Source organism: Trachurus trachurus (assembly GCF_905171665.1).
Source record: "Trachurus trachurus genome assembly, chromosome: 15".
NCBI lineage: Eukaryota > Metazoa > Chordata > Actinopteri > Carangiformes > Carangidae > Trachurus > Trachurus trachurus.
In genome coordinates this window covers 22,441,678-22,468,759 of record NC_139906.1, presented here as the reverse complement: position 1 = coordinate 22,468,759, position 27,082 = coordinate 22,441,678, and the positions used below count along the sequence as shown (strand labels likewise).

Sequence of the window (27,082 nt, the reverse complement as noted above, 5' to 3'; positions counted from 1 at the left end):
GAATGAAAAAAAGTTGGCAACCACCAGTTTTAATGCTGAACAGTACTTTGTCCAACCCTGTTGCTGCATTCATCTGAAAAGTAATTGGATCAACAACATATAGATACAAACAATCAAGTATAACTGTGTATACTGTAGGTGCTTTGTTGTGAGTCTTGTGCAAGCTTTGTCTCTACCACAGTGTGGAGCCATTGAGCCATGTCCCCTGCAGCAGTGAGAGAAAATGTTTTTAATGCAGGGTAGGGGAGGGAAAGACTGGGAGAGAAAGAGAAAGGAGGGGGAACAGTACAGTCGTCTGGCAGGGATAGAGATTGCACTGATTAAAAGCATGTGCTGAACCTCGATTCTCAAGCTATGACAGACAGACCGCAGCAGATACACAGACATGAACAAAGAAGTCAAGACCTCCACATACGATCATGAACATGCTATAGATGCTCAAGTTTGGCAAATACACACAAACATTTGGGAATAATATACTGTAGGAGGTGGTGGTGGTAGCTGAGGGGCGTCCATGGGTGAGGTATTCAAGTTTCTACTGTAGCCTACCTCATCTTTTCACAAAGAGCCAACAATTTAGAATAACAAGGTATGAAATGCTGACTGTAAAAAGTTGCACACAGGCCTCTATCTTCCTTCACACAGTGATTACACCCAGGTTTTCATGAGAGGATTGCATCCTCCTGTTTGGAAGGTTAGTTAATGACAACAAACACGCTCTCCAGAATCAAGAGTGGAGTAAAAAAGAGGAAAGGTGGGTGGGTGTCCCATGTAGGAGCATCACTGGCCCATGACGTGAGGAAATGAAGCGAGCCAGGAGAAAGCAAACAGAAGCAGAGCTGAAGAGCGGCTCCACATCCAGAGAGAGAGACAGAGAGAGAGAGAGAGAGAGAGAGAGAGAGAGAGAGACAGAGAGAGAGAGAGAGAGAACGCCAGACTTCGAACCCAGAGAGAAAATATACACAGCACAGGCATTCACATAAAATAATATCTGTGCAAACACGAGAGCTGGGCAGCGAGCTCAGCTCCAAAATGACAACATGCAGAGACTCCTTTGTTCTCCAAGTGTTTGGATGGGATGCCAAGGCTTTGAAGCTGACAACTGACGAATCAAGACAAAAGAAACAAATTGGAGAGAGAAAAAAATCATGACCATAATAAAATAAATTTATATATTTTTTTCTTTATTTAGACTTTGCGTGCGTTTTCTGTTTCATTGTGATCTTTCACCATGCTTTTGGTGTGGCCTGGCTTTGGAATATTAAATATTTATCCAATCCTTGGAACACATCATTCAGTCTTTTCTCACTGGTGTGGGGTTTCAAAAACACACATGCTGACTAGTTTACCTCTAACAAAACATTTTAAAGAGAGGTTGGTGGGAGGTGATATATGAGTGTAAAAACACATCAATCTTTGTGTGTCAGCGAAGGCTTGACACAAAAGGGATTTCAAATAGCACAAAGCATTAGACAGCAGTAAAGAGCACACTCCATATAGAAGATGTTGGTCTGTACCCAAAAGAGGTGGTTGCGCCTTGGGTTGCCATGTTTGTCCGGTCCCCCTTTCTTATCTTTTGTTTATCTGGCTCTCAGAACTCGCTGCCAACACAGTCATAGCGACCATTAAAGTTTCCCAATCGCAACGTATTTATGTTAGCTTTGATTAATAGCCTGTACGTTGGCAATGAGACGTACACATAGATTGAGAAGTGGAAAAGGATGACTTGTTTAATTTGAAAGGGAGCTTAATCCATCCTCACTCCTTTTGTGACATTTCAGGCATGCAACACATGCACATGAAGAGGAGGCCAAGAAGTGCAGACGGCATTGTACATCTGCAAACTAGCCCGACCAGCTGCGTAGTGTAGGCCTATAGATCCTAAGACTCTTTAAACCCTCATGTCTCTATTCATTTGTCAAAAGTTACATGGAAAAAGACTTGACATGCATTTCTGAAAGCTGGTTTCCAGGATGGGGTGAAGATGTGTGTGTGTGTGTTTTTCCAAAGCCTTATTTTTTCCACAAGATGCTGCAGAGGCCCAGTTATTTTGAGCTCACAGTAGTTTTTGAAATGTTTCTCAGTTTCTCTCAATATTCTGCATACAGTACATCAGGAAGAATCACCTTTCACTGCAACATCTGGTCTAAGCACAAAAACATATAAAAGATTGTATATTTTTGTCAGTTTATGTTTTTTTGTGTGCTTTTTCTTGTCTATTAAAGGCTCAAGAACGAACCAGAAAGACATCTGTGAGAAGTGATTTTATTGGCATTGGGAAGCAAAGTGTGAAATCACAACAGCCTACTTCAACATTCACTTCCCTTGTTCAGAAGCCTTGCTCAATCCCTTATATAAACCCGACATTCCCACAATTATGTTTCACCACGATGGCAGGACTCACCTGTCCCAGCATGAATCTTGCTGACAACAGTGTGCGGCAGTAAACCATGCACCACTTTCATCATGGCTTTGGGGTTGCTATAAATATTTTACCAATACACTGTGTTACTATGGCTTTAAGCAAGTAGCTACCAGGAACATACAGTAAAATTAATTGCCAGGTATAGTGCTGATACTGCAGGGCACACCGTGCTTCAACACGCCAAGTTGAAAAGCGAAAAACCTGCAACATTTGTCCCATAATTCTCAGTTTTGCAGCTGCAGAGTCAGAGCATGCTGCAGTGGCTGCTGGTGTAATACTGGGGCTGTAGTGGTCAGTGCAGCTGCGCGCCACACACCAACCCCCTCCTACCTCATGGCTGCTTCACATTATGGTATTCCCTCATTCCCCATTGTGAAATTTGTTATCTATCATACGACTGCCTGGATTCCATTAAGGCTCACACTTCCCTCCATCCTTCCTCCGTTGCCTTCCTCTCTACCTCCTCCTCCTCTCGTGGGGTTGATGCGGATGGTGACAGATGGTGTGTCTCCCCGCGTCTATGGACCTGGACTGATGTTTATTTGTGCAGCGGCGGGCTCAGCGGGAGTCTGCCCTTTCCCAGTTAGCACCCCCCCCCCCATATATAAGCAGGTCTGTATGTGTGTATCTACAACTAAAAGACCCAAATTCCTTCATACGTGCAGAAATCCATCCCTGTGTTTGCACTGTATGCCATATCTGTCAGTGGAGGGTGAGACGCTGATCAAATACATTAAAAAGACGTCAGCATAAAGCCAAACCTTATCTGTGGAGCCCAGTGCAGTCATACAGTAGGTATGTAGTAATGCACATTTATGATAACTCAGATGTGCACAAACCTATTGGCCTCCGTGGGCCCGATAACAAGCTGGCGCCACGGCAGAACTGATATCACACGACAGGGTGAGTGATTGTGAGGGAAAGAAAAGTCTGTCAAACATATGACCAAACAGATAACTCCACCTCTCAGCTAGACCTCCATCATTCACCCTGACTCTTTATCAACCCCAGCACCCCACCACCTGTTGGCTGTTACCCTCCTTTAGCTGCTCTCGCTCTCCATCTCCCTCCGAGCTGGGGGTGACCACTATCCAGAGGCCCTGCTTCGGAGCTGCTCTATTCCCACTGACAGGGTGATGGAGAGGGGTTATCAGCCCAAACACCTCCCTTTTCTTCCCTTCCTCCAGCAAAAAGTCCTGGGAAAAGTGTAGGGCCTGAGGGAGTCAGCTGTTGCCCTGGTTTGAATAAAGCGGAGCTGTTAGCCTGATGGAGAAGGGGCTGTTTGTCGGTGAAGTGTTGGACTGACAGAGAGTTGAACACTGATATCAGTCAAGTGAATACCATGCATGAGGCTCTTTTATAGTGATGTATTGTGCTTGTTCTGCATGGTATTAGTAGACTTTAACGGTAGCTTTAAAGCACACTCATCCATCTGATGACAGTTACATCTCTCAGACCTGCTGTGACAAATGCGGGGATTATTGCGTTTCAAGATAAAATATTTTTCACACAGATTGTGATGCAACAATCTCCCTGAAGCGTAAAAGAGAGAAGACAAATAGTAGGATGGGGAATGTTATAAACCTGAGAGAAAAAATGAAATACAGCATTATTAATAATTTCAATTGACACAACACATTTCTCTGTAGAGAAACAAACAAAGATAAAAATGTTTTGATGTTTTTAAAGTTTAATTAGCTTTTTTTGTCATCACATCGGAGGTCATGGCTCTACTCTGGAAAATCAAAAGTGAAGTCCAAGATCAACCACACACACACCCACACACACACAGACAAAGGCCGCCCAGCTGTGAAAAGAAGCCAAAATACACTTAACTAATCTGCTTGATCTAGCAATTTATTGACGATGAAAACTTCAAAAGTGTTGAAACTTGAGCTGCATGCGTCTCTTAAACCATGGCCAATGCAATTTCCACCGGCAGGCAGGGGGGGTCAGGGTGTAAAGGACCTGACCAGTGGACGGAGCTTTATTGGTTGCATTCGCCTCGGCATAAAACTAATTCACCCTCGATGACAAGCGACGGCGAAGGGGGCGAAAGACGAGATGCTTTCTTTTTACCCCCTCCCCTCCTTCAACTACCCACTTTATTAGCTGGCCTCTCTGTGACAGAGCTATTCATTCTCTGCCCTACCCTTTCTCTCTGACACACACTCTCTATTGCACATGCCCTCCTTCCTCCTAACACACATAAACACACACACAACCAACCCAAACATGTTATATTACTGGCTGGGAATTTATATCGCTTTCAGAGTGAAAAAGCAACCATGCTTCAGTCTGGGTGCTGAGCTCTATCTCTCATGTGCACAGGCTGCCCTTTATGGCTGCACAGTAGTGAGGCCCCTCATATACTCAAAATACACTATACTGTAGGAAGTGATACACAGGAATTACAGCAGAGACGTCCTGCGTTATTGAGTTAGCATGTAAAGAAAGTCTCTATGTTTTCCTGTATGTTATTGAAGGGAGGGAGAGAATAAGGATTCCGAGAAGGACGACAACAGGACATTTGTCTTAGTTAAGTAATTTATTCCTCCTGTCTGGAGCAATAACTTATCAGAGTTCAAAGCTTAACAGGCTGTCATTAGTTAGCCCTACCTCTCCTTACCATCACTTACATGCTTGATAGGATCATAATTCTTCATGAAAGTCTGAGAACTAAAAATAAAGTGATAGCACAGTAAGCAAAATAAACAATAAGAGCTCCACTTCACTACCACACTGCACCTCCATCTCTGCCAAGGTCACCCTGAGGGCCAGGAATGTGACCTGCCGCAGATCTCCCAGGGCCCCAATGAGCTCCACATTGTGCCGAGGTTAGGTACCCGTAGGTCCAGCTGGGCTTTACTAGCACTCCGGCCTCCAGCAGCTCTGCAGGCCTATCATGTTTCGCTGATTTTGGGTCAGCAAAGCCCTCCTGGTTCCACTTAGAGCCCTGTTTCATTATTTCAGATTTATCACTGCCATGTTTGCCAGTTGCCATGTTTTCCTTCCATACATCCCTAAGTGTAATTCATAGCATCTAATAGTGCACAAACCAAGACTTTTTAAAGGGACTGTAAATTGGAGTTGTTCCCAGGCTGGAGGGATTAGGGGCTCTGGGGGCCGCTGGGTAAAGCGGTGGAGTGTCGCCCAATGGAGAGGGAGGCCAATCCCAATGGAGAGAACATTAGGGGATATGTAGCCCCCCCCACCCCCCACCAAAGCATAGCTCTGTAAAGTCCCACAGAAAGACACAAGAGTAAAATAGTGTCATGGATAATTTATAAGTCTTTACAAATCTCTCCTGCTATTTTCCTCCTTATTGTTTGCCTCACTAAGTCAACATCATTATTGCATCATTATACCATCTGTAGCTGATTTGCAAATAATGACCAATTGATAAATGTGAAGAATAGAGCGTCACAAACTTTTACAAACTCACAGTTTCTGACACAGATACAATTTTTAAAAATCAGTGGCAAAGAAAAATTTGCTATTTCACAACTCACTACATCTATCCAACAGTAGGACTTTGCATCTAATCTTTCAGGGGCCTCTTGGGGCCAGTTAACCGTTTTGTTCTTGTGCCGGAAGCTCTCTGGTTGGGGTGTGTGTGTTGGGACAGGAGGCTTGGAACTGGGATGGAGCAAGAAGAGGGGAAGAAAGCTGGGATTCATCCTCCATTACCATAATAGAATTACCGTGGCGAACAAAGCAGGCATTAGTGCACCCACGGTGGCATTTGGAGAAGATCCATCTCTCTTTCCTCTGCAGGCCGGCCCTCGTTGCTTAAAGAAAAAGAAAAATCTAGCCTTTGTTCTCCCCTTTCATGAGCCTGGCCAGATTGCAACAAGAAGCTCAACTGACACACATGCACACGGACCTGCACAAACACACACAGCATGCTTCTCGCACATGCGCTGGCCGGTGCCTCAGCGTTCAGCAGGCAGCTTGACCTGCCCATCAGAAGGGATTACATCTACATAACTCCAACAAAACACTGTCAGCACCCTGCCCCTCCCTCATCCACCCTGCCTTCCACTTCTTCTGTCATCCTGCTTTTCTCTCTTCTCTCTGTCTCCTCATCACTTTAACCTTTCAATCCTCTCCACTCTCTCGTCCTTACACACTCCTGTGTTAGATTAATTATGTTCATTTTGTCTTCTCAAATATATTAGTTATATTTTTCTTGTGTTCAGACAATTGAAATCAAGAGTGATGTTACCTGCTTGACAGTTTCGACTGTGACTCCAGTCTTCCTCAGAAGCGTCATCCGACGTGTTACTGACGTGTCATTTATCAGCTGGTCGGTACGGCGGACCTGTCAGAGTCCGCCGTACCGACCGCGCCCCCTCCGCCCTGGGTGGTCTCTGGAGCACGGAATCCCAGGTAGTTCATCCAAAAGATAAAATAACACCGGACCACAAATGCAACGTCATCTATGAAATACCATGCAAATCATGCAACAAAACATACATCGGAGAAACAGGGAGGTCATTCAACATAAGGAAAAAAGAGCACCAAAAAGAATGCGAAAAAGAGACAGCTGGACGATACACACGGACACAAAAAGAAAAAGCAGAACAGGAAAACCTAAAATCAGCAATCACAGACCACTGCAGAAGAAATAATCACATCATGGAATGGGACAAAGGCAAAATCATCACATCAGAAACAAACAAGCTCAAACGCTGGATAAAAGAGGCCATAGAGATCAGGAAGCGGGCGAGGGACACCATCAACCGGGACGAGGGGGCGTACACTCTCTCGCACACCTGGGATTCCGTGCTCCAGAGACCACCCAGGGCGGAGGGGGCGCGGTCGGTACGGCGGACTCTGACAGGTCCGCCGTACCGACCAGCTGATAAATGACACGTCAGTAACACGTCGGATGACGCTTCTGAGGAAGACTGGAGTCACAGTCGAAACTGTCAAGCAGGTAACATCACTCTTGATTTCAATTGTCTGAACACAAGAAAAATATAACTAACACTCCTGTGTTGTCTGATGTAATACATTTCCAGTGTGCCAGCATTTCTCCCAGAAGTGTTGCATCAAACATCAACTCAAAGTCCTTAAAAGAGATCATGCAGGGGGCACCAGTGAATGGTAACCTTCAAATACTTATCATGAGCGTTGCCTTGGCACACCCGAGAAGGAGGTTTCCCTGCACGCATGCTCGGCTACGTGAGCAGGCGCTATAGGGAATAGCTGCCACGCTGATTCCCAGATTAGGCAACATGCAGCAGTGTGCTGGTGTCAGATCGTCTCGGTGATAGAGGGAACATGGCGCCGTCATGCACAAATGCAGTGAGCTGTTTTGAAACGGGCCTGCAACTTCTGGCTGGCTCTCTCTCACTGCATGACCCACCAACACACATCCCAGCCAACAAGAAACACACAGCAGACACAGAGGAATGCAACTCTTTTTCATTGGGGTTCAGACAAAGCTTCTGCGGCAGAGTTAGTGTCCTGGGAAAATAAAATCATATGCTGAGCTGACTTGATGGACTGAAATAATGAGCTCGCTGACACGCACACAGCATATTTACTTTATAGGATGAAGGAGTGAAATAAATAAACAGAAGTTGGAATAGTGTGACTCAGATTGTTAAATAGATTATTAAATATTTTTCCATCACAACTACCAGTATCAGGCTATTGTCATTTCTTATTCACACACAGCACATCTGTATTCTGGTCTGGGGAAACTTCTACAATGCATTAGGAATCCTCACCACACAATTCCCAGACCTCTGCCGCCCCCCAGTGGTAACATTATAAACATATAATCCCTAAACTCCTATAAATTACAGTATTCACTATGGTATGTGGAGACATATGTTATGCACCAAAAAAACATGAATCAAACTACATCTTTTAAACAATGCTCTGCCAATTTTAAATATGATAATACAAGATAAATGGCTAGAAACGTGATTTGCTGCTTTCTCTCTTTCTATGCCTGAAAACTGTGACACCTCTGTCCACATGAGAAAAAACAAAAAAACAACAACATAACAAAAAAAACCTATGCTGCACACTGGGATGTCAAGCAGTTAGAAATCATTTTGCCATTATTTTACTTTGAATGCAACTCACTATATAGCCGAGAGGCATGCTTATAATTTACAGAATACAAGAGGGACCCAGTCTCAACTGAAAATCACAGCCATAAAACTTAGCTCATGGCTTTGTAGCGTGGTTGTGACTATTCAGTGATAAATTACCATCTCAACTTTACAGTGCAGCGGAAGTTTTCCTTTTAAAACCACTGGAGAAAGACTGAGTCTGGACCTGGTTCTCTCTTGGCAGTGCTGCACGTGCTTATCCCCAGGAGTGTAGGCCTGCACGGGCCGCAGCAAAACAGCCCACCGCTCCTTATCCTCCAGTCCCCCCCCCACACACACACAGCCCTGCTCTCACACACACAGGCCCAGTGTGTCCGGTTGGACTACACAAAGAGGAAACACGAATACTCTGCTTGACTAGAAAGGAAAACACGCAGCTCTGTGAGAGACCCAAACACAGCAGGATAGTCTCTCTGCACTCACAGGAAAGAGGCCAGGGCTGTTAAACTGGGATCACTCTGTACATTCATGCAATGAGCACATATTCATGGATACAGCGCGGCACATGTACAATTTCAGATAAACACACATACATGCACATATACACAACCACCAATACAGGAAATAGGTCAGCTGCAGCACAGGTATGCTTTACATCCTCTCCTGGCTCCCGCTATCCGCCGATGAAAGGGAATACAGTCGTCTCTGCAGCCTTGGGCCCGAGTGTACAGCAGCTTATAAGAGGCCATTTCCTTTATAATCATCCCTGCTTTCCCCTGCCCTAATCTCCCAAAGGACAGTGGCAATTAGCCCGGGGAGGGCCCCACTGTAGCAGGGGCATCTGTGGCATCTCTATTACCTCATGACCGCTCATCGAAACACAAAACACACACATTTTGGCATCAGCCAGAGCCTGAGCTTGGATTTCGTGTCCCCCTTGGGTGCTCTTGTGTCTGCATATAATAGACCTATCTTAACTTTTTCTCCTCCCTACTATGTCTTACGTTTCATTAGATATTTACTCACTGGGCCTCTTTAAAAAAAAAAAAAAATTTCCCACCCTCTTGTTTAGCTACTATTAATTCACTTCACTGCCATTTAATGGGATCTCTCTGCTATGTCTATTTGTTGTCTACACATAAAAACACGCACACATGCAGTCACAAAAGACTCTAGATGCGGTTTATGCTTTGTCAACAACAGTTGGGGGAAGAGATCTTTCAACCATGTCTTTCTGGCTTGTTGACATACACTGAGGATTTCCTATTATACATGACATTAATATCATCAGATAAACCTCCTACTCCGAGTTTGGAAATTTCCCCCTGGTGCCCCAACTGTCTGTATGAGTTGTAGCCTTGTTTGTGAATCATTTGTCTCTTTCCCATATGTACAGCCCTGATCACTCTCTGGGGATTAGTCGTGTGAAAACCTGTGCAGGAGCTGGAGACCACAGTGTAGGGGATGACATAGGCAGCTCCATGCTCTGGACACAATGCTCACATTGATTCCTCATTGCTTTTGTAAATAACAACTCAAACCTGCAACATGCATACGTAGAAGCCACAAAGGAGCTGTTTTTGAGATAGCAAGGAGCTTTTTAAAAGATTACCCTGTCCTCAAGTCATTACCAGGACTTGATAAGAGTTTGTCATCATGTGGTAATGTTCCAGAGATCCTGTGGTTCCCCTGTGCTGTCCCCCGCATAGCCCCTCGTCCCTGTTTTACACCCTCTCTTGCTCAAATCTCTCTTAAATGGGTGCAGTGTGGTGTTGTGGTGAGGTGAGGCTATGGTCTGCTGAGCACTGACAGATATAGAATCAGATAAAGGTAGGGGCCTGAATACCTTCAACATAAACATCACCTGGAGCCCCCAGCAAGGGCCCCCCGGCCCTGTTCGGCAGCCAACTAGAGTCTGCCAGCGTCAGGGGGGTGAAAAGAGACCTCAACAAATAGCTGGGACTGAAAGGAGGGAGGGAAAGTCATCTCTAACCAATCCGAGGAGCGGCTGGCAGCTGATATCAGATTAAACCAAGCCTGTGGGTTCCTTCCACACCAGGAGAACCCCCCACCCCCCACATGTGGGCGAGAGGAGGTGATGTAGAGGTGACAGTGGTTGTGCAAGAGGAATGGATATGACCTCAACACGTGTAGATCAGGTCCGCTGAGGTATAGACAGGAAGCAATGTTGTTATTGGTGTGCAGAGAGGGGAGAAAGGTGAGACACACTTATAGTGATGTAGAGAAGACAGACCATCAGCTACAAGGATGAGAAACACAAGGTTTCACATCAAAACAAAGAAAAGCATTGAAATGTAATACTGTTTTCAATGCAGGACAAGGTTCAAACAGCAATCAGAATACCTCGACAAATAGTTATCCTCCTCACTGCAGCAGCTACTCAGCCTAAAATAATTCCAACACCTGGGGTGTGAGCTGCCTAAAATATCCTTGAAAATGCCTTGTGAGGGTGTTGAGAAAACAATGGAGGGTGGGATGATTAGAGAGAGAACAACGAAGAAACTGTGTGAGGAGGGGAAAAACAAACTGGAAAACATTTCACACAGACACAGAGGAAGAGACGATGGGTTTTCAGTAAGTTGTTCGAGCAGGCTTAGACCTGCCCTTCCTGGATAAAGCTATCTGTCAGCAGCACCAGAAAACATGCTCATGGGAAATGGATGACCTGCTGCACCTCACTGTCTACACCACACAGACGCTGCAGCGGTGGCTGTGCCTCTGCTTGCTGCATTCGGAGGCCTGTGTGCAGCATGGCTACTTACACACTTGATTGAGAAAGCGCAACAGAAACTACCGGATACGATTAATTTGGAGCCGGCTGTTAATTCTCCCCGAATGCAGCGTGACGCAGTGAAGGCCAGTGATTTCCATCTGTTAGATGAACACAAGTGCTCCTCACTGCTCTGGATCCAAACACACTTAATCTTGTGTCTCTGACACAGCTTTGAGTCTCATTTCAGGAAGCTGAGCTACTGAGGAGAAATCCAAGCAACAGATGGAAACAAGACTTCCAGGAAATTTGTAGAGGTTGGGGTGCAGCAAGAACATGAGTTGGCACATGAAGTCTGCCTGTTTTCTTTACAAGGGAGAAAGGCAAGAATGGATAGAAAAGGGAAGGAGAAAGCACATATAAGGTGGAAAAGGGAAGTGACAAGTGAGGATGTCTGGATGGGAGTTGCCATCAGAGCCATTTGGCTATCTGGGTGGTAGCCCGCATAAGCAATGGGACAGAATAGAAATCTTGTGGTGCGGCCCTGCATACTGATGACCTGGCTGTAACGGCTGGATCGGCTCTCCGGCGGTTATTCATTAAGCCATTAAAGGAACACAATCACGTTATTTGTGTTTCAGACTGTTTTTCTTCTCCCTGTGCTCTGCTTTTTGGGGGAGAGAGAGAAGAAACAGAATACACGTCAATGAATAAATCTGAGGCGAAGAAAAGGGTGAAAACGGTTAGAGCCGGGCAGCGAGCTGAAGCCAGCTGTTGGCCCTCCTTCTGAACAGAAAAGAAGTAATTAATTTGCGGAAGCAGCTCATGCAAGAACTAATTTACTTTTAAGACAGTTTGATAAATGAACGTACATTCAGATTCAATCTACCTGCGTTGAAATTAAAAGAGGATAATTGCAAAGAACACTTGATGGAACAGGTCTTTTCTTATAAAACGACCATGCCATTAAACCAGAGCGCCACAGCCAATTTGCCAATGAGGGCTAAGAGCGCCCTCTTGTGTCAGCATCTTCAGACACCAAACAGCACACTGAAAACCTCAAGTTAATAATATTGATTTTATTGCCATCCATATATACATATATCTTTTCTTCTCTTGTCATATTTATATAGCTTAAAGCATAAGGATCACTGTGTAAACAATGAACAGAGAACAATGAAAAAAGGCGAAGCTTTGACACCGTCACAATGTTTTGTCTTCTTACAAAACACACTGTTCCAGGCATTTCCTCTCCCTCGTCTACATGCCTGAGTTTGGAACAGCTTTGTTTTGTAAAGTTCATTGTAGTACAAAGAAAAGCAGCAAGTGTTAATCAAACTGGTGCCCAGTCATAAAGTACAGGCAGTACAGTACATGTGCATACTGCATCACATGATTGGAAGAAGATACACAGCACCAGGGAAACTACAGCTGATTATCTGCTGGGTTGTATGACTCTATGCTGGCTCTCTACGTGACTCTACAGTATGTTAGTGAAGCTATGTAAAATGGATCTAAAGGAACAACATGTAGACCCCAAAAATAGGCTTGGGTTGTCATAGAGACACTGCCTGGGGTTAACCTTAACACAGAAGAGAAACAGCACTGACGTGTTTATGAAACACAATAACACACTAAAAAGGTCCTGTAGATCAAGTTACTGTCTAATTGCAGGACAACTTAACATGTTACAAAGCAATTAAACACACAATCACAAAAGTCGTTGCATTGTCATATAGATGATTTTGATGATCAGTAGATATTTACTATGTAAAAATCAGGCAAAAGCAGAGCAGAGGAGTCAAGAGTGCGATGCTAAACCACTCCCTAAACTGTGTCAGGTTTTTGTGATTGTAACGAACAACAGTAGGAGCAGCACATAGTATTGTTTGTGTGTAAATGATCCGTCAGAGGTCTGATTAAAATGAGTTACAACACATTTTGACAGCTCTTCTTGTAATACACACACACCAGAGAGCAACCTCATTATACGAACATCAAAGCACACACAGAGCAAAGTATCCTCCCAAGTCTTCATAAAAGTAGAAAATTAAAAACCCCGTTTGGATTAATGGAATGGATTAATGAACAACCAGCATCTATTTAACTGAACTCAAGTCTACGCAAGCTAATTAAACGGTATCACAGAGGTGGCAGCAGTAGATTCTTCTTCCCTCTCAACTCAGGGAGATAATATACAATGATAAAAGTATCATAAGTGCAGGGTGGCCAGGCTAACTAATTTCACTGCCCTATCATAGTTACTCTGCAAAGGCTTCTCACAGCACCACCAACTGTGGAGAAAACATCCAGTTTAGACCCAACTAAGCCTCATTCAGTTCTCATTCACATAATGTGATCTTTTTGGTTAAATCAAAAGTAAAAAAAAATAAAAAAAATAAAAAAGATTTTGGAATTCAGTCATGGAGTAGTGGTTATGTGGGCCCAATATAATGGCAGTGCATCTTCAAACTGAGATACTGAATGTATTATTTTTTGGAAAAAGTTAATATCTGCCACATGTCATCTCAGCAGCAAAAAGGTAAATGAAACCTGTAGACCTACAACAGTACTTTGGAATTATTAAAACAGGCACAGAAAATAAAGTTTGACAAGCAACCATTAAACAAATCAAATGAGTTAAATTCATCAACCAACAATGTCACACACTGATATCAAGGGGAATAACGATGATGTGTATTACCTCACTTGTTGAAGGGAATGAGGAAACAAGTGTGTTTCTTTTGGGGCTGTTACATGCATACACGTACGCACACAAACACACACTGGTCATACCACACATTTAGAAACTCAGCACAGCCACAGACACAGGCAGACGTTAGTGACTGACTGACTAACAACTCCATATGGAGGAAACTCTTCATACCTCCTCTGTCCAATGTGGAGATGATGGTCATGATTCTCCTGGATGTCGACACAAAGTTAATTCACGCATGGTAAGTTACTGATGTTAGACTGAATGGCCGACCCTTGATTTGCATCAGTATGCCATCCCTTCTCTTTCAAACCCCTCCCTTCGGTTTTTGAGGTCACTCGGTGCTCTCCTGGCCCAGCTCCACTTCCTCTTCGCCAAAAATGGCTTCTGGCACGCCTCCCTCTCCCTGGAACAGCTCCTCCATCAGCTGCTCCCCAGCGCTGCCGGCCCGTGATGCCCACAGCGCGGCGCCCTCCCGCAGGCCCAGCGAGCGAAGCAGCCGTGCATATTCCAAAAACGCAGCCTCGATAAGTTTATGTGCAAATGCAGGTCAAGGAGAATTTAAAGCATTTCATGGGATGTAATTAACATAGTCAAGCACGGAGAGCTGCCAGCACCCAGAATAATTCTGTCATTTCAGCTCACTGAGCTGTCAGAGCAGTGGGACTTCTACTACACTTAACAGTTCCTAAAAGGGGAAAGGTGCAACATAAAATCACCAAAAAGTGGTAAACAGTGTTGACTCCCTGAAGTTAAAGTTGACATGATTCATATTAGAATCTTCAGGTGATAAACCTATTGAAATAAATGGAGAATCAGTCTAATTACAGATGTTGAGTGGAAAGTCTGGTGTGTAAAAAATTCTGAGTTATATTTGCTGACGTTTGCTGTCACCAGATCCCAGATCACCTCATAATGCAAATGCAGGGATATTTTGCAAGGTAACACAATCTAAAGTCACATCGTTCAATTCAGTGAGAGAAGGCTAAGTATTAGAAACACTTATTAGTAGTGTGTGCAGTGTGTTTCAGCATCCTGCTGCACCTTGTTTGCACTACTGCTCCTAGTCAACAAATTTACAAAGATTAGTTGGTCACACATGCTTGCATTTGTGCTCGGGCCTGGTTTCAGAAAAATAGAGCTCTTTGTGTTGGCTTTTCCACTAATGTCTCACCCATAAGTCTTTCTAAAAAAAAAAAAAAAAGTACAAACAAAAGCGAATATTATGTTAGAAAAATATGCATTTTTAAATAGAAACAGCTTGATAAATAACTCCTGCCCTCGTGGAGGCTTTGCTGCTCCATAAATCAGAAATCACTAAGTGGCTACGAGTCAGTTCTAAACATTGAACAACACAAAGAGGATGTTCTTAGCTCATTGCATGCAAATAATTTCTAGGTGAAACATTGGCTTAGAGTACCAGCATTGGATTTTTTTTTTTCTTATCCTTTTTTTTTTTTTTTTTTCCCACCACCTTGCTGTGTTTTTCACTGCTAATATGCAGAGCATTACTATGACTGATGAAAAGGAGTGGCTGGTAAAACCGATTCATCCAGTAGCCACAATAACTAGTGGACCATAAAGTTAATTTCTCACTTTGTTGAGGAGTCAGCAAGTTGAGCTCCACTGTGTCACAGTAACCGTCTGAGACCATGTTGTTTTCTTTAGGCATTAAGCTGTAAACACATTTCCAACAGAGTCAAATACAAACAGTCCAATAAACTGTGATCAAACAACACAGACTAACCAACTGTGAAACACTGTGGCTGCTGATTTTATATCATCTTTCGATCAGTAGCCGGCGTAACACAATATGCTTTCAAGGTATAGGCTGTAAATGCTCTCTTATGAGTCTGTGGGTTAACTGCACTCTGTGACAGGGGTGTGATATTAGCAATAGGAACATGTGAAACGTGGCTTGATGTGCTCGGTGGAGCATCTAAATTGGCCGTCATTGTGACAAAGGCTCTGCGCCATCGAGTGCTCGTCCGGAGCAGAGACGGACGGAAGTTACGGCAGGGCTAACTATGGTCATAAATTGCCCCCAGACTTTAGTAACACAATTTCAAAAAGGATATTGGAAGAGTCATTGGCCTCCATCACCCCATACTTCAGGCAGGCTTCAATAAACAGGGCAGCGCGATCAAAGTACCTCATACTGTCCAGGCGATGGAAGGAGGAGAAGAAAGACACACAGGAGGAGTTGGTGAGAGATTCTGTCAGACACTAGCATCATCCCTGCAGTTATGTCTGTGATTTTACAGCATTCATAAACCCTGTCATCCTGATGCCTCTCAAATTCTCTGAGAGCTTTTTTGCTGCTGGAGAAACTGGGAACAGGGGCTGTCAAGAAGGACAGGTAGACCAGTGGATGTGATGTAAAAGATATGCAGTCAGACTACATCATACACTCTGAAGTGTCCTTAAAATGCACTCAGGAAGAAAGGACTTAAAAGACTCAAGTGTGTATGACTGTGGTTGGAAGAGGAGAGAGCAAAGGCAAAGGATGTCTTGTTTGTATACATGCATTCTATGGAAGGAATTAATACATTACAACAAATGACGATATCTCTGCCGCTCATTCAGACACAGACAATGCCGAGATATTCTTCATCTTACCTGTGGAGCATTTCTCCCACTTTGGAAAAGCAGCCCAGGGAAAGCAGCACTAGGATGGCTTTAGACTTCTGGTTGACCTGTGGGGAGCACAGATGCTCTGCCCACCGCTTCAGCACATCTGAACTCTCTGCTGGGTTCAGACGCACCTGGAAAAGAACACAACACACAAGTTCCTCAAACTCCCAGCAGCTTTAAAGGTGAAAATATGCAATTATCCTATGCATTTTTTAAGTTGTTTTTACAAATAACTATTAAAGAAATATACAAACTCAATCATACACATATGCAGCATGTAGAACCTTATCACTCACATACCCACACACTCACAAACTATCCAAACATTACACAGTGGCTGATGCTTGCTGTTGATGGAAGCCGTCACGCTGAGTTACCTTGGCCAGCCAGGCGGCTCGGTTCCACTCCCCGTAGGTCTGCAAGTAGCGGCAGGCGTCGGCCGCCTTGTCAATCAGACACAGCAGCTGTACTCCCTCTGACAAACAGCAGGGTGGAGAGTTTGTAAATGGAGAATTACTGGTCTGTGGTGGCTAACTCAGCTCAGATACAAATATAATAATTTCTTTATATACAGTTGATTATAAGTAAGTAGGACTTTTTTTCTTCTTCCTTTCAACGAAAAAAATATTGTGACCAAATATAAACATATATTATAAGAGATAAAGGCCCTAATAACCCAAGGATTCTTCAAAGACTACCTGCTAGTTTGCCATTAGCAATCATGTTGGTGGCCACTAGTTTGATAGTGGACTGCGAGGGGCCTGAGGAGGTGATGGTGGTCACGAGGCAGGCCTTCAGTGAATCACAGTAATAGCTGGGATTGTCTGCGCTCGTCTCCAACAGTAACTGCACTGCCCTGTCCGTCTGAGAGCAACAACAAAGAGATGACAGAGTAATGACTGAGGCGGCGCAGACAAACAAGGCATTAGCAGCTCACTGTGAGCTGAACAGCACAGAAATGCAAGGAGAAATTATCTTGATTATCCTTCTTTTCATCTGGTGGAGATGAAGGCTCAAGCTCGCACTGGGGTCATGGCAGACTGCCCTCTGCCTGTCTGCCCACTGAAAGACTGAACATCCAACATACACAATACACTGATTGCAGCCTGTGATTAGTGAACAAGCTGTGACATTGAAGAGAGGTGAATCCTTCCCCCACAGGCCGAGACGTAAGGGGCGACAGAGGCAGCACTTACCATCCATCTTATTTCACCAGACTCCCCAGCACTGCTATGACCCATCTACAAGTATGACAATAAGTATGACAATACATTTATATGCACAACTAAGGTGTGTGGAGGTGATATTATGTATGCATGTGAGAGGGAGGAAGAGTAGTGTACAGTCTTAAAGCTACAGGTAAGACAGAGGGGGAAAAATCGCAAAAAATAACTATCAAGGAGATCAAAACAAAAACTATGAGTTCATCATCCAGTCCACAGAAGATAAGATGAATTCCTCATTTTGTTTGTAAAAACTGGAAAATCTGAGCAGGAACTCTTATCTCATATCATTGTTGCATCTACAGCAGCCTTACATACCGTATACTGTATAATTATGTGGGCAGTGTGGGTAGTGTTGTACTTACCTGACCCAGCAGGAGGAGCTGGTCAGCACATTTCTTAGTGTGATCATAACTGGAACGCTTCACCTCCTGTAGGTGAACCCGATCCAACTGGAACTTCTGTTGAGTGGGGAAGTGGGAAAGACAAGTTAGCTTGCTCTTTTTTCACACAGCTTGAAAAGACCTATAGCTAAACATTGTGCGTCTGTGCATGTGTGGGTGTGTGTGTGTGTGTGCCTGAGTGGGAGAGAGACACCGAAGGAATGAGTTAGTACACATATATTATACGCCAAGGACATGGTTTGACTAATAATGAGCAAAAAAAAAAATGGATAGAGGACAATTATAGGAATACAGAGTCCAGAGATGGAGAATATAATTATAGTCTTTAAAATATTCAGGAGTTTTCACAGTGTTTCTGGTTCCACAGCCTCCCATACTGACTTTCATTATTGGTGGCTTTTTTCCCATTATTTCACTACGGATTCCCTGATGGGAGATCAGGCTTATGTCAGCGAGAGAATAATAGGCGTAAAACAGCAATGACACTTGAAAGTATGAGAGCTCCTCAGCCAAAGAAAAGGAAAATGGTACAATAAGAGAAGAAGTAACAACACGGGAGAAAATTAATTACTCTGCATGTGTGTCCGTGTGTGTGAAGACTTGTGTATCTGTATCCACCACTGAAGCTTTACATCTTTGGACTTTTTATGATGATGAATTCTTCTGTGTGTAAGAGCTGTGGGCATAAATCTTTGCAGAGATACCAAATTAGTTTAGTAACTTCAGAGCTGTGTGCTCTGTATTGGAGTCTTGGATATTAGTAATTACAGTCGGGGCTGCTTCCAGTGAGGCTGTTTTATGACAACAGGAGACAAATGCAGCAGAAGACTGTCTGGGCAACTCTTTGAAAGTCCTAACTTTGTGATCACTGCATGGCCCCTCATTAACAAGGAAAAGAACTTTCACAAAACTGAAAAGTGCATAATCCAAAAAGAAAAAAAAAGAAAAGACGCGGGCTCTACTGAGTTAAATTACAGTCCATTTGCATTCAGCTAATTTAAACCTTGATGCTAGCTAAAAGCTGCTTGACATTTCTCATGAACTGGATAATCGTGTTTCATCAAAAAAGGTACATGTTTTTTTCCTTTGCACTCTTGGGTCCACTGAAAAAGAAAAACAGCCAAAAAGGCAGTGAATGCTTGTCTTCACTTGCACAGTGAGCCAACTTTTTAATTACTATTCAAACTTTTTTTCAAAAAACTATTAATCTGAAGAAAAGGCAACACTATGCATCACAACGACAAATGTAAAAAAAAAGTCCTTAGCATTCAGATGGTAACATGAAGGTGGGTGTCTTTGTTCAGCAATGTCACCCATCAGAGTGATGAGGGCAGACAGAGCAGAGAAGGACCAATCAATGGGCATCTTCTGAGGAAACTTTTCTAACTCTCTTCAAAAGAAGTCAATAAGTAAAGGTGGGAAAAAGCAAAAAACAAAAAGAGGTTTTCTGGTATTGTTTACAAGGTCCTTGGGTGCTGGTTCATCAGCAAGATGCACCGGTGCGAGCAATGACATGGCACAAACAAGAGGAGGGGGGGTTTATTTAATTGAGCGTGCCCCGGTGTGGGCCAGAAATCATTGTTGGGTATTATTGGGAGAATTAAATCTAGTGAGGAATGAAGCGCAAAATGGGTTTGACCTCAAAGGCTTAAAAGTGCATGTAGCCTCCCTTGAAGGAAGAGGCTTAGTGAGACAACAGAGGAGATACAATGTCATTAACAGCAGAACATACAGTGTCACTGGGTTCATGCTGTTGTCATTGTGGATGACAATTGGCAGGCTGGTGGTGTGTGCTTGTGCATGGCTTTACTTCAAGTGTCTATGAATGACTGTGGAGGGGATTGTTTTTTGAGAATGCTGAAAGCTCCAGTCATGTGTTTGTTTTGACTGTCTCTTGATCTACTGACCTGGAAGTAGGAGCTTTCACACAGGACGTCGTGGCAGATGTCCAGGTGGTTCTGAGGTGATGGCTGGGTTCCTTCACTTGGAGCCTGACCCTCTGCAGTGGACACACTCAGCTGACGAGCCTGGGCAAACGACTGGAGGTAGTGGGAGGCAACTGTCCAAAAGTGAAGGTCTGACTCATCCCCGAACAGCCTGCAGTTTATCACAACAAGGCAATCAGCTGGGCTCAGGGTGGATAATGTTCTCTCGGGAGTAGTTAGTGGACCTGCAGAGTCTTAACCTGCCGGGTGGTGTACTCACTAATGACTGCAGTTCCTATTCTTACAGTCCACACCTCTCTCTTCCAGCCCTCCACCCTATCTCCGCATCTCCCAGCTTTTTCATCTGTCATTTGCCTCCCTCAGCCTTCTTTTCACATATCTGCACAGGCACATGGCTGTTGCTAGGCTACCTTGCCAACCTTAACAATGGTGACTTTGACAGTGGGATACAGAGAAATGAGCATTAGCTCTCCGTGAACGAGCACAGTCGCCCGCACCAATAAGGGTTCAGGTACATCACGGCTTTGATAACAGGATGCAGACTGGCTGCTCTAGATTTGTCAAGATGCTCCAGGGAAATGAGAAGTGGGGCAGAGATGAGATCAGAGTTGCTGACACAAGCTCTCATGTAATGTTTGTTAAAAGATGAAGAATCACGGCTATACAATTACAGCAAAAATATGGTATGGTAGATAACTTGACAGTTTTAAAAGTTAATAATTCAGCAGCACATTTGGCTCAATGTTGAATCATTACGCTCGTCTATCCCCAATAATGTTAAATTAAATATGGTATTTCTTTATTGATATCCCGCAAATATCCTCTGTGAAAACTGTGTGTAAACCATGTTGAAAAAATTATGATATGGAAATATAAAATTAAGCACATTCCTGTAGAGAAATCATCCCCAAACCATCTAATTATGTCTCACTCAACTGAATTATATCCAGATTGATCAGTGAACAAGCTACAAACCCAATTCAGCGTTAGATCATTGCAACAAACTCAACACAAGAGACATTAGCATACACTGAATCAAAGGCAGATTTAACATGTGTTCTGTAATAGTTTCAGTGTTTATTGTTACATTAATCTTAAGTCGATTTTACCCCGTGATGATAGAGATAAAAGGGGCTGGTGTCATCCTGCTTCTTTGTCTCTTAAACAAAGTATTTTTGTTCAAACACAGCAGCTATCAGTAGCTATCACTTCTATGTCAAGTCTTCAAGTCTTTGACATAGATGCACTGTCTGAATATTAATAAAAACATTGTGCTGGAGAAGCCATAAACCCCCGTGAACACAGTGCAGTGTGTGCAGACAGCAAACAGTGGGTAACTCCATGCTGAGTCGTAGCTCACCGTGAGACCAGGAGGCATCGCTGCAGCAGACTCAACTCTGGGTCCAGTAGCACACTCTTCATATCACTGGGGAGCCAATCAGACACTGACAATCAGGACACGGTGAGGGCCAATTACATGTCTCAAACACAGCGGGCACACTGTGGCTGTTACAGGAGATTCTTTTATCTGTGAGCCCACAGACTACTTGCTCTTTGGGTCTGCTGTCTAAATACAAAGAGCCCTGGGACTGGGACTGCAAGTTAAAAGTACACAAACAATAACTGACAACTTACAATATGACATACACACACTCACACATACACACACTTGATTGTTGGTGCTTTCATGATGACAATATGAAAAACAGTAGTTTGAGTTGGAGAGTGCAATTGCCCTCACAAGACAAAGCAATCGTGCAATAACTTACTTCGACAGGGAGTTGAGCTGCTCCTGGATTAGCCCTTTTATCTCGTTTTTCTCAGTGTAGTCTCTGAAACACAGAGATCAAACTCAGTCAAATGGTTCCTCTCAAGTCTTCTGCAAATGCAAAAAAAAAAAACCTGACCTGATATTACAGCAAATGGGAAGCTGAGAAGCTGCTTGTTATGAGAAGTCGATTTGTGGCGTCGGGCAGTAATAGATAACTCTATTCAAACATTTATGCTGAGGTCAGGTAGCACCCTGCGAGCGCTGCTAATATAGCTGCCTGACTTACGATAAGGCAGCTGTGTGTGGTTAATAAAAGAAAGCAGTGCAACACAGAGAGCTCGGTTAAATGGGCCACTTGTCTATAGTTAAACACAGATGTAGCAGTCTGAAAAACAAAACAACAATAGTCTCCCTCGCTCAGGATGGCCTCTGCAGGCTCCCGTGTTGACTTGTTTACAAAGGTGGTCTGTATTTTTTTGTTTTTGTTTTTTATGATGGTAATAAACTGAACGCTTGGGTGGCTGCCATATGCTCTCGAAGTCTAACAGAATACATCAAGGCAAGTCTTACGCCTTGATGATTAGAAATGCATTCAATATTTTATGGATCGTGATCATTAAGAATGATTCTGTCTTGTAAATTCTGCTTTGTAACTAAAAAATAAGCCACAAACAAAAAACAAAAATGAAGCTACTGAACAGGGATGGTACAATAAATATAGTAGTTTTTTTAGTACAAATGCCTGAAAACAGGTCTACAATAGGAGGCCAGTCTGTGAGCATTGTTGCAGGGAAATTCAACAGAAGATTGACTTCTGCCTACAGTACAAAGTTCAAATGCAGTTTAAACTAAAGCAGCTCTGCTCATCCCTCACTGTGTTGATATATCCATAATTGAAACTATCAATGTCTGCTTACTTGCTCTACCTTTAGAAATAGGTACCAATGGATTTCATTTTACTGCTAGTGTACCCAACTGCTACAAGTTACACAAAGAGCTGGTACTGGATCAGACTCTATATGACTATAAGAGTTAATTCAAAATGCATTGGTCAGCCCTGATACAGAACTTCAGCACTAAAGGCTCTTCTGAGTTCTTCACACAGTTGAATAGTCTGGTGAAGCTGAAACTTAAAACTGGCCACAGGAGTAAATACAGTAAGCAAATATTAAGCAAATGGTAAAGTACTTGTTAGCCCTACTCATGAAATCATAAATGGGATGATTTCATGTGTGTGGACACATTTACAGCAGCTTACTCAGACTTGAGACTTACACTTGAGTGATGTCCATGGTGAATGTTCCTGACCAAGGCTGCAGTAACAGGAATGCCTTGAGGGTGAGAGCAGCTCTGGGCACCAGCAGGGAAGGACACCACACCGGATCTGGACATGTCCCCCATAAACAGACAGAACTTCAGAATGGAGCTTAACTGAATAGTATGACATCAGGCATCCGTATGCCATTTAAAATCATTTAAAAAATAAGGAGGCGGCATCAGAAAACTACTACATTTAGATCTAGACTCTGTTTCTCTCCTCTAAAACCTCTATGTCGTAAATTTTACAATTGTCCTCTATCTCTCTCTCACCAGTCAGGTCCTGTTCATCCATGCGGTAGCTGGCAGACTTCATGGCCATCTCCAGCACTCGGATACAACCATCATCAGAAGCCAGAACGACCTTGTCTGACGTGCACCAGTCGATGTCTAGGATGCGGTAGTTCACGTTGCGACCAATCCGCATGCTGCTCACCATTTGGACCTGTGAGATGGAAGAGCCAAGGTAGTTCAAGTGAAACTGGCACTTAAAATCCTTTTTTTCACAGCATCTGCAATGAGTCTTTCAGTCATTATTCTGCAAATTCAAAGAGATATACAGTATATTGTTTGGATGTTATCATAAACTATTGGATTTCAAACAGTGTTGTGCTACTGTGAACTAATTCATGTTTACTATAGCAGGATACAGAATGGGAGACTCAGTGGATCTGTTCACAATGTGTTTTCCAAAACCTCTCTCTCTGGCTTTTCACGTGGCTGTATGGTAGTCAGCACAAGCCAGCTGTCAGCAGAGCGCTGAAGCATTTCAGAAATCTCTCCTGCACTTCCTCTCCTATCCTCCTCTCTCTCCCCCGCTCTATAGCTTCTGCTCGTTTCGCTCTGCATCTTGATCCATCTGTTGTCTGGCTTTTATGACTGGGGACTGAAAACAGTCTTATCTCGACTCCCCTCAAGAGAGCACATCCCTCCATCCAGACAATAGTGCTCCATTGGGACCATCTCCCTCCACCCGTCCTTCCACCACATGCTGCTTATTACACCAGAGCATCTTTCTGCATCCACATTTATCCGCTCTTCAAATTCTAACACTCACTGCTGCTGGCGAAGCTCACAAATATTGTGGTGTGGATAGATATAACAAAAAGTAGCGCATGGCATTAGATGAAATGATGTACTGGAGTGCAAACTAGCCAGAAGGGGCTCTTAGATGAGGTGTAATGAAGACTGTGCAGAGCGAGGACTTTCTGGATGACTTTGGCAAACAAAGTTAAAGAGGGAGCCGGGAAGCACAACGCTTACAGAAATCACAACCATCCATCCTGCTACGGTTAAGCTTATAAATGTCAACAGAGAGCTTTTAAGACTTGTGTATGTGTACTTATACAGCAAACCATAATGATTCTTTAACAAGAAGAGGATAATTAATACTATTACTACAGCATTAGATTGAGAGGAAACATTAGTTAAATATACCCACCACAATATCGTAGTGCTCCAGTGATTACGGTGGTATGGAAGCACATTAATTCTGCCGCAGTAAATCTGTAAAACTGTAAACACTATTATGAGCCTGCAGACAGCTGCAGCCTTCCCTTTACTGGAGGTCTGCAGTGTGGTGTGGTGATGTGCATGCTGGGAATTTAGGAAGTGTCACACTGAAACAATCAATGAATCAGCTGCTAAGAAATGCCCCCAGCAACAGGAAACATGAGTAACGCCTCACCTCTTTGGTGTCCCAGACCTCTGCTCCGTCCGTATACATGACCAGCAACTTTTGGTTGCCCTTGCCTGGTGCAAAGCGGATCTTCTTCACCCAGCCACGATGTGTCGGTATCCCCCTGAACACATCAAAAGCTTTGGTCAAGTTGGCACAGATCCATTCTTACATTTTTTTTTTAATCATAAAGATCAGCTGTCCAATGTGTAGATATTTTTTGACTGATTGTTTTGACAGAAATAACAATACACATAGACGGGTAATCAATCCATTGACATTTATGTAAAGGTAATTACTAAACAGTAATCCATTAAAATTGCATAATATCATAGCCTTTAGTTGTCACCTGGACAAACGAGCTTTAAGGTCCCAGAAGTTGAGATTTCCGTCAACGTCACCGAGCACCAGGGTGTCACCTTTCCAGGCAATGCAGGCGATACTACCCATACTGCCCTGCAACACAAGTGGAGGTGGAAAGATACATGAAGAAGAAGAAGAAGAAGAATTATTGTCATTGCACAAGATACAACAACACTTTTAGCAGAAATGTCTTGCAGCAGCTACCATATCAAGCGTATTAAATATAAAATAAATAAATATTTATAAAAATATGTATCAAGTATTTAAATCAGAAATGTGCAAAAGGAGCAGTTATTACAATAGTAAATAAATATGTTATTAAATATGTAGTGCAAAGGAGCAGTTATTGTAATAGTCCAGATTGCTGCACAGGCTAGTGATTATGCTCCTTGCAGCAGTCTCTTCACAGCAGTAGGGAAGAAGTGTCCTGGGTGGGTGGGGTCATTCTAGAGATGGCTCGAGTAGATCTCGTTCATTCAGGAAAGTTGAATAACAAAGAAGGGAAAGGAAGGGAGGAGAGCTGGAGAGTTGTCCACTGCTCAAAGATTCCTACTGGAGTCAAGTATCTGAAAATTGTGACTTAACTGGACCAAACCATCATTTAGTTTTTAGAGCATGTCTTCATTTTTAGTATCTTGCCCATGTGATTATTTTTAACTATTTACAGACACAAAACTATGAGAATTGCTCTTAAGAAGCCTCATTAGCGAGCCGCGGTGGTGGAATCCTTGAAGTCCACAATCATCCTACTGTACATATAATAAAATAATTAGAGAAGAGAAGAACAAAGAAAATGATGTCATAATGTTCATGTTTTTTATGCTGCCAACCCTTGGATATTCCCAGCAGCATAAAAAACGCTTTTATCTCTCAACTATAAAACATCATACTCCCTCGCATTTAAAGTATGAGCGTGAATGAAAACAGGAAAATAAATTAAAATATCTGTGTCAGCCGGGTGGTAAACAAGCATGATGTCTGAGTTTCAGAGAGGCTTCGCAACAAGAGAGAGTGCTGATGTAAAGTGATTACGTGTCAGCTCACCTTCACAGTGTGTACAGTGGATGCTAGAACAAAACTTTTTAGGAGAGTTTGCGTCAGTTTCCTGACAGAGATATGAAGATCCTCTATCATCCTGAAAGGATTGTAAAACCTTTGGGGTATGCAAATCTTTGAGCAATGAATCTGCAGCCGTCACAAAGATAAGGCTTTAAAATCCCCAGGTAACCCTCCTGCGCCTGTCTGTGTGGTACAAATACAGAGAGAAAAACACAGACTGCCACTGCTCAGAAATGGACCTGAGAAACAGATCTACAGCGGGTTTCCTTCAGAAACTCTGCATGGAGCAAGATGAATTTAGCCACTTCCAATAAAAAATAAAATAAGATACATGTTTCTTATAAGGTGTGTGCTTGTTTTGATTGACAGAAGATGTGGGCGACCAACGATAAACAACAGAAGGTTGATCGCATGACTAATCACGACCCAATTATGAGGAATGACAAGATAATGAGTCAAATGTTCCTGAATCCAAAATCTTCCAAGTCTCACCAAACAATAACCTCAATTTACATGTCTCTTGGGATAACTGGTGTGTGGTCAACCAAACTTCCCTAATTAGCAAACAAATGGGTCTTTGTTAGTGACGACATGTTGACTTGTAGAATAATGAAAATAACCTGCTGCATCTTGTAGTCATCTAGGGGAAAAGAAAAACCCTGTCCTCAGTAATAGCTTGCTTCTGTTTATCAGCCCAGCTGTCAAAGCAAATAAATAGCTAAGTTACCATTAAATGCTTTA

General features: G+C 43.2%; 1 protein-coding gene across 3 annotated transcripts in view; it reads right to left on the bottom strand.

Moving 5' to 3' along the window:
- Positions 1-12,314: 12,314 nt before the first annotated feature.
- The window catches only part of wdr11 (WD repeat domain 11), a 53,320-nt gene continuing 38,552 nt past the window's right edge, over positions 12,315-27,082 (bottom strand). Inside the window, exons 17-30 of one of the 3 annotated variants that reach the window (XM_083987848.1) lie at positions 25,269-25,375; positions 24,929-25,043; positions 23,515-23,686; positions 23,200-23,308; positions 21,923-21,985; positions 21,514-21,579; positions 20,115-20,304; positions 18,169-18,264; positions 17,777-17,821; positions 17,279-17,444; positions 16,958-17,055; positions 16,566-16,711; positions 16,025-16,104; positions 12,315-14,483 (exon numbers count right to left, since the gene is read on the bottom strand). In XM_083987848.1, the coding sequence (XP_083843974.1) occupies positions 14,281-14,483; positions 16,025-16,104; positions 16,566-16,711; positions 16,958-17,055; positions 17,279-17,444; positions 17,777-17,821; positions 18,169-18,264; positions 20,115-20,304; positions 21,514-21,579; positions 21,923-21,985; positions 23,200-23,308; positions 23,515-23,686; positions 24,929-25,043; positions 25,269-25,375 (1,656 nt within the window). In that variant the 3' untranslated portion in view covers positions 12,315-14,280. Of the gene's footprint in view, positions 14,484-15,508; positions 16,105-16,565; positions 16,712-16,957; positions 17,056-17,278; positions 17,445-17,776; positions 17,822-18,168; positions 18,265-20,114; positions 20,305-21,513; positions 21,580-21,922; positions 21,986-23,199; positions 23,309-23,514; positions 23,687-24,928; positions 25,044-25,268; positions 25,376-27,082 lie in introns of those variants that run through there. The other 2 variants (XM_083987849.1, XM_083987850.1) reach the window with 2 other exon arrangements.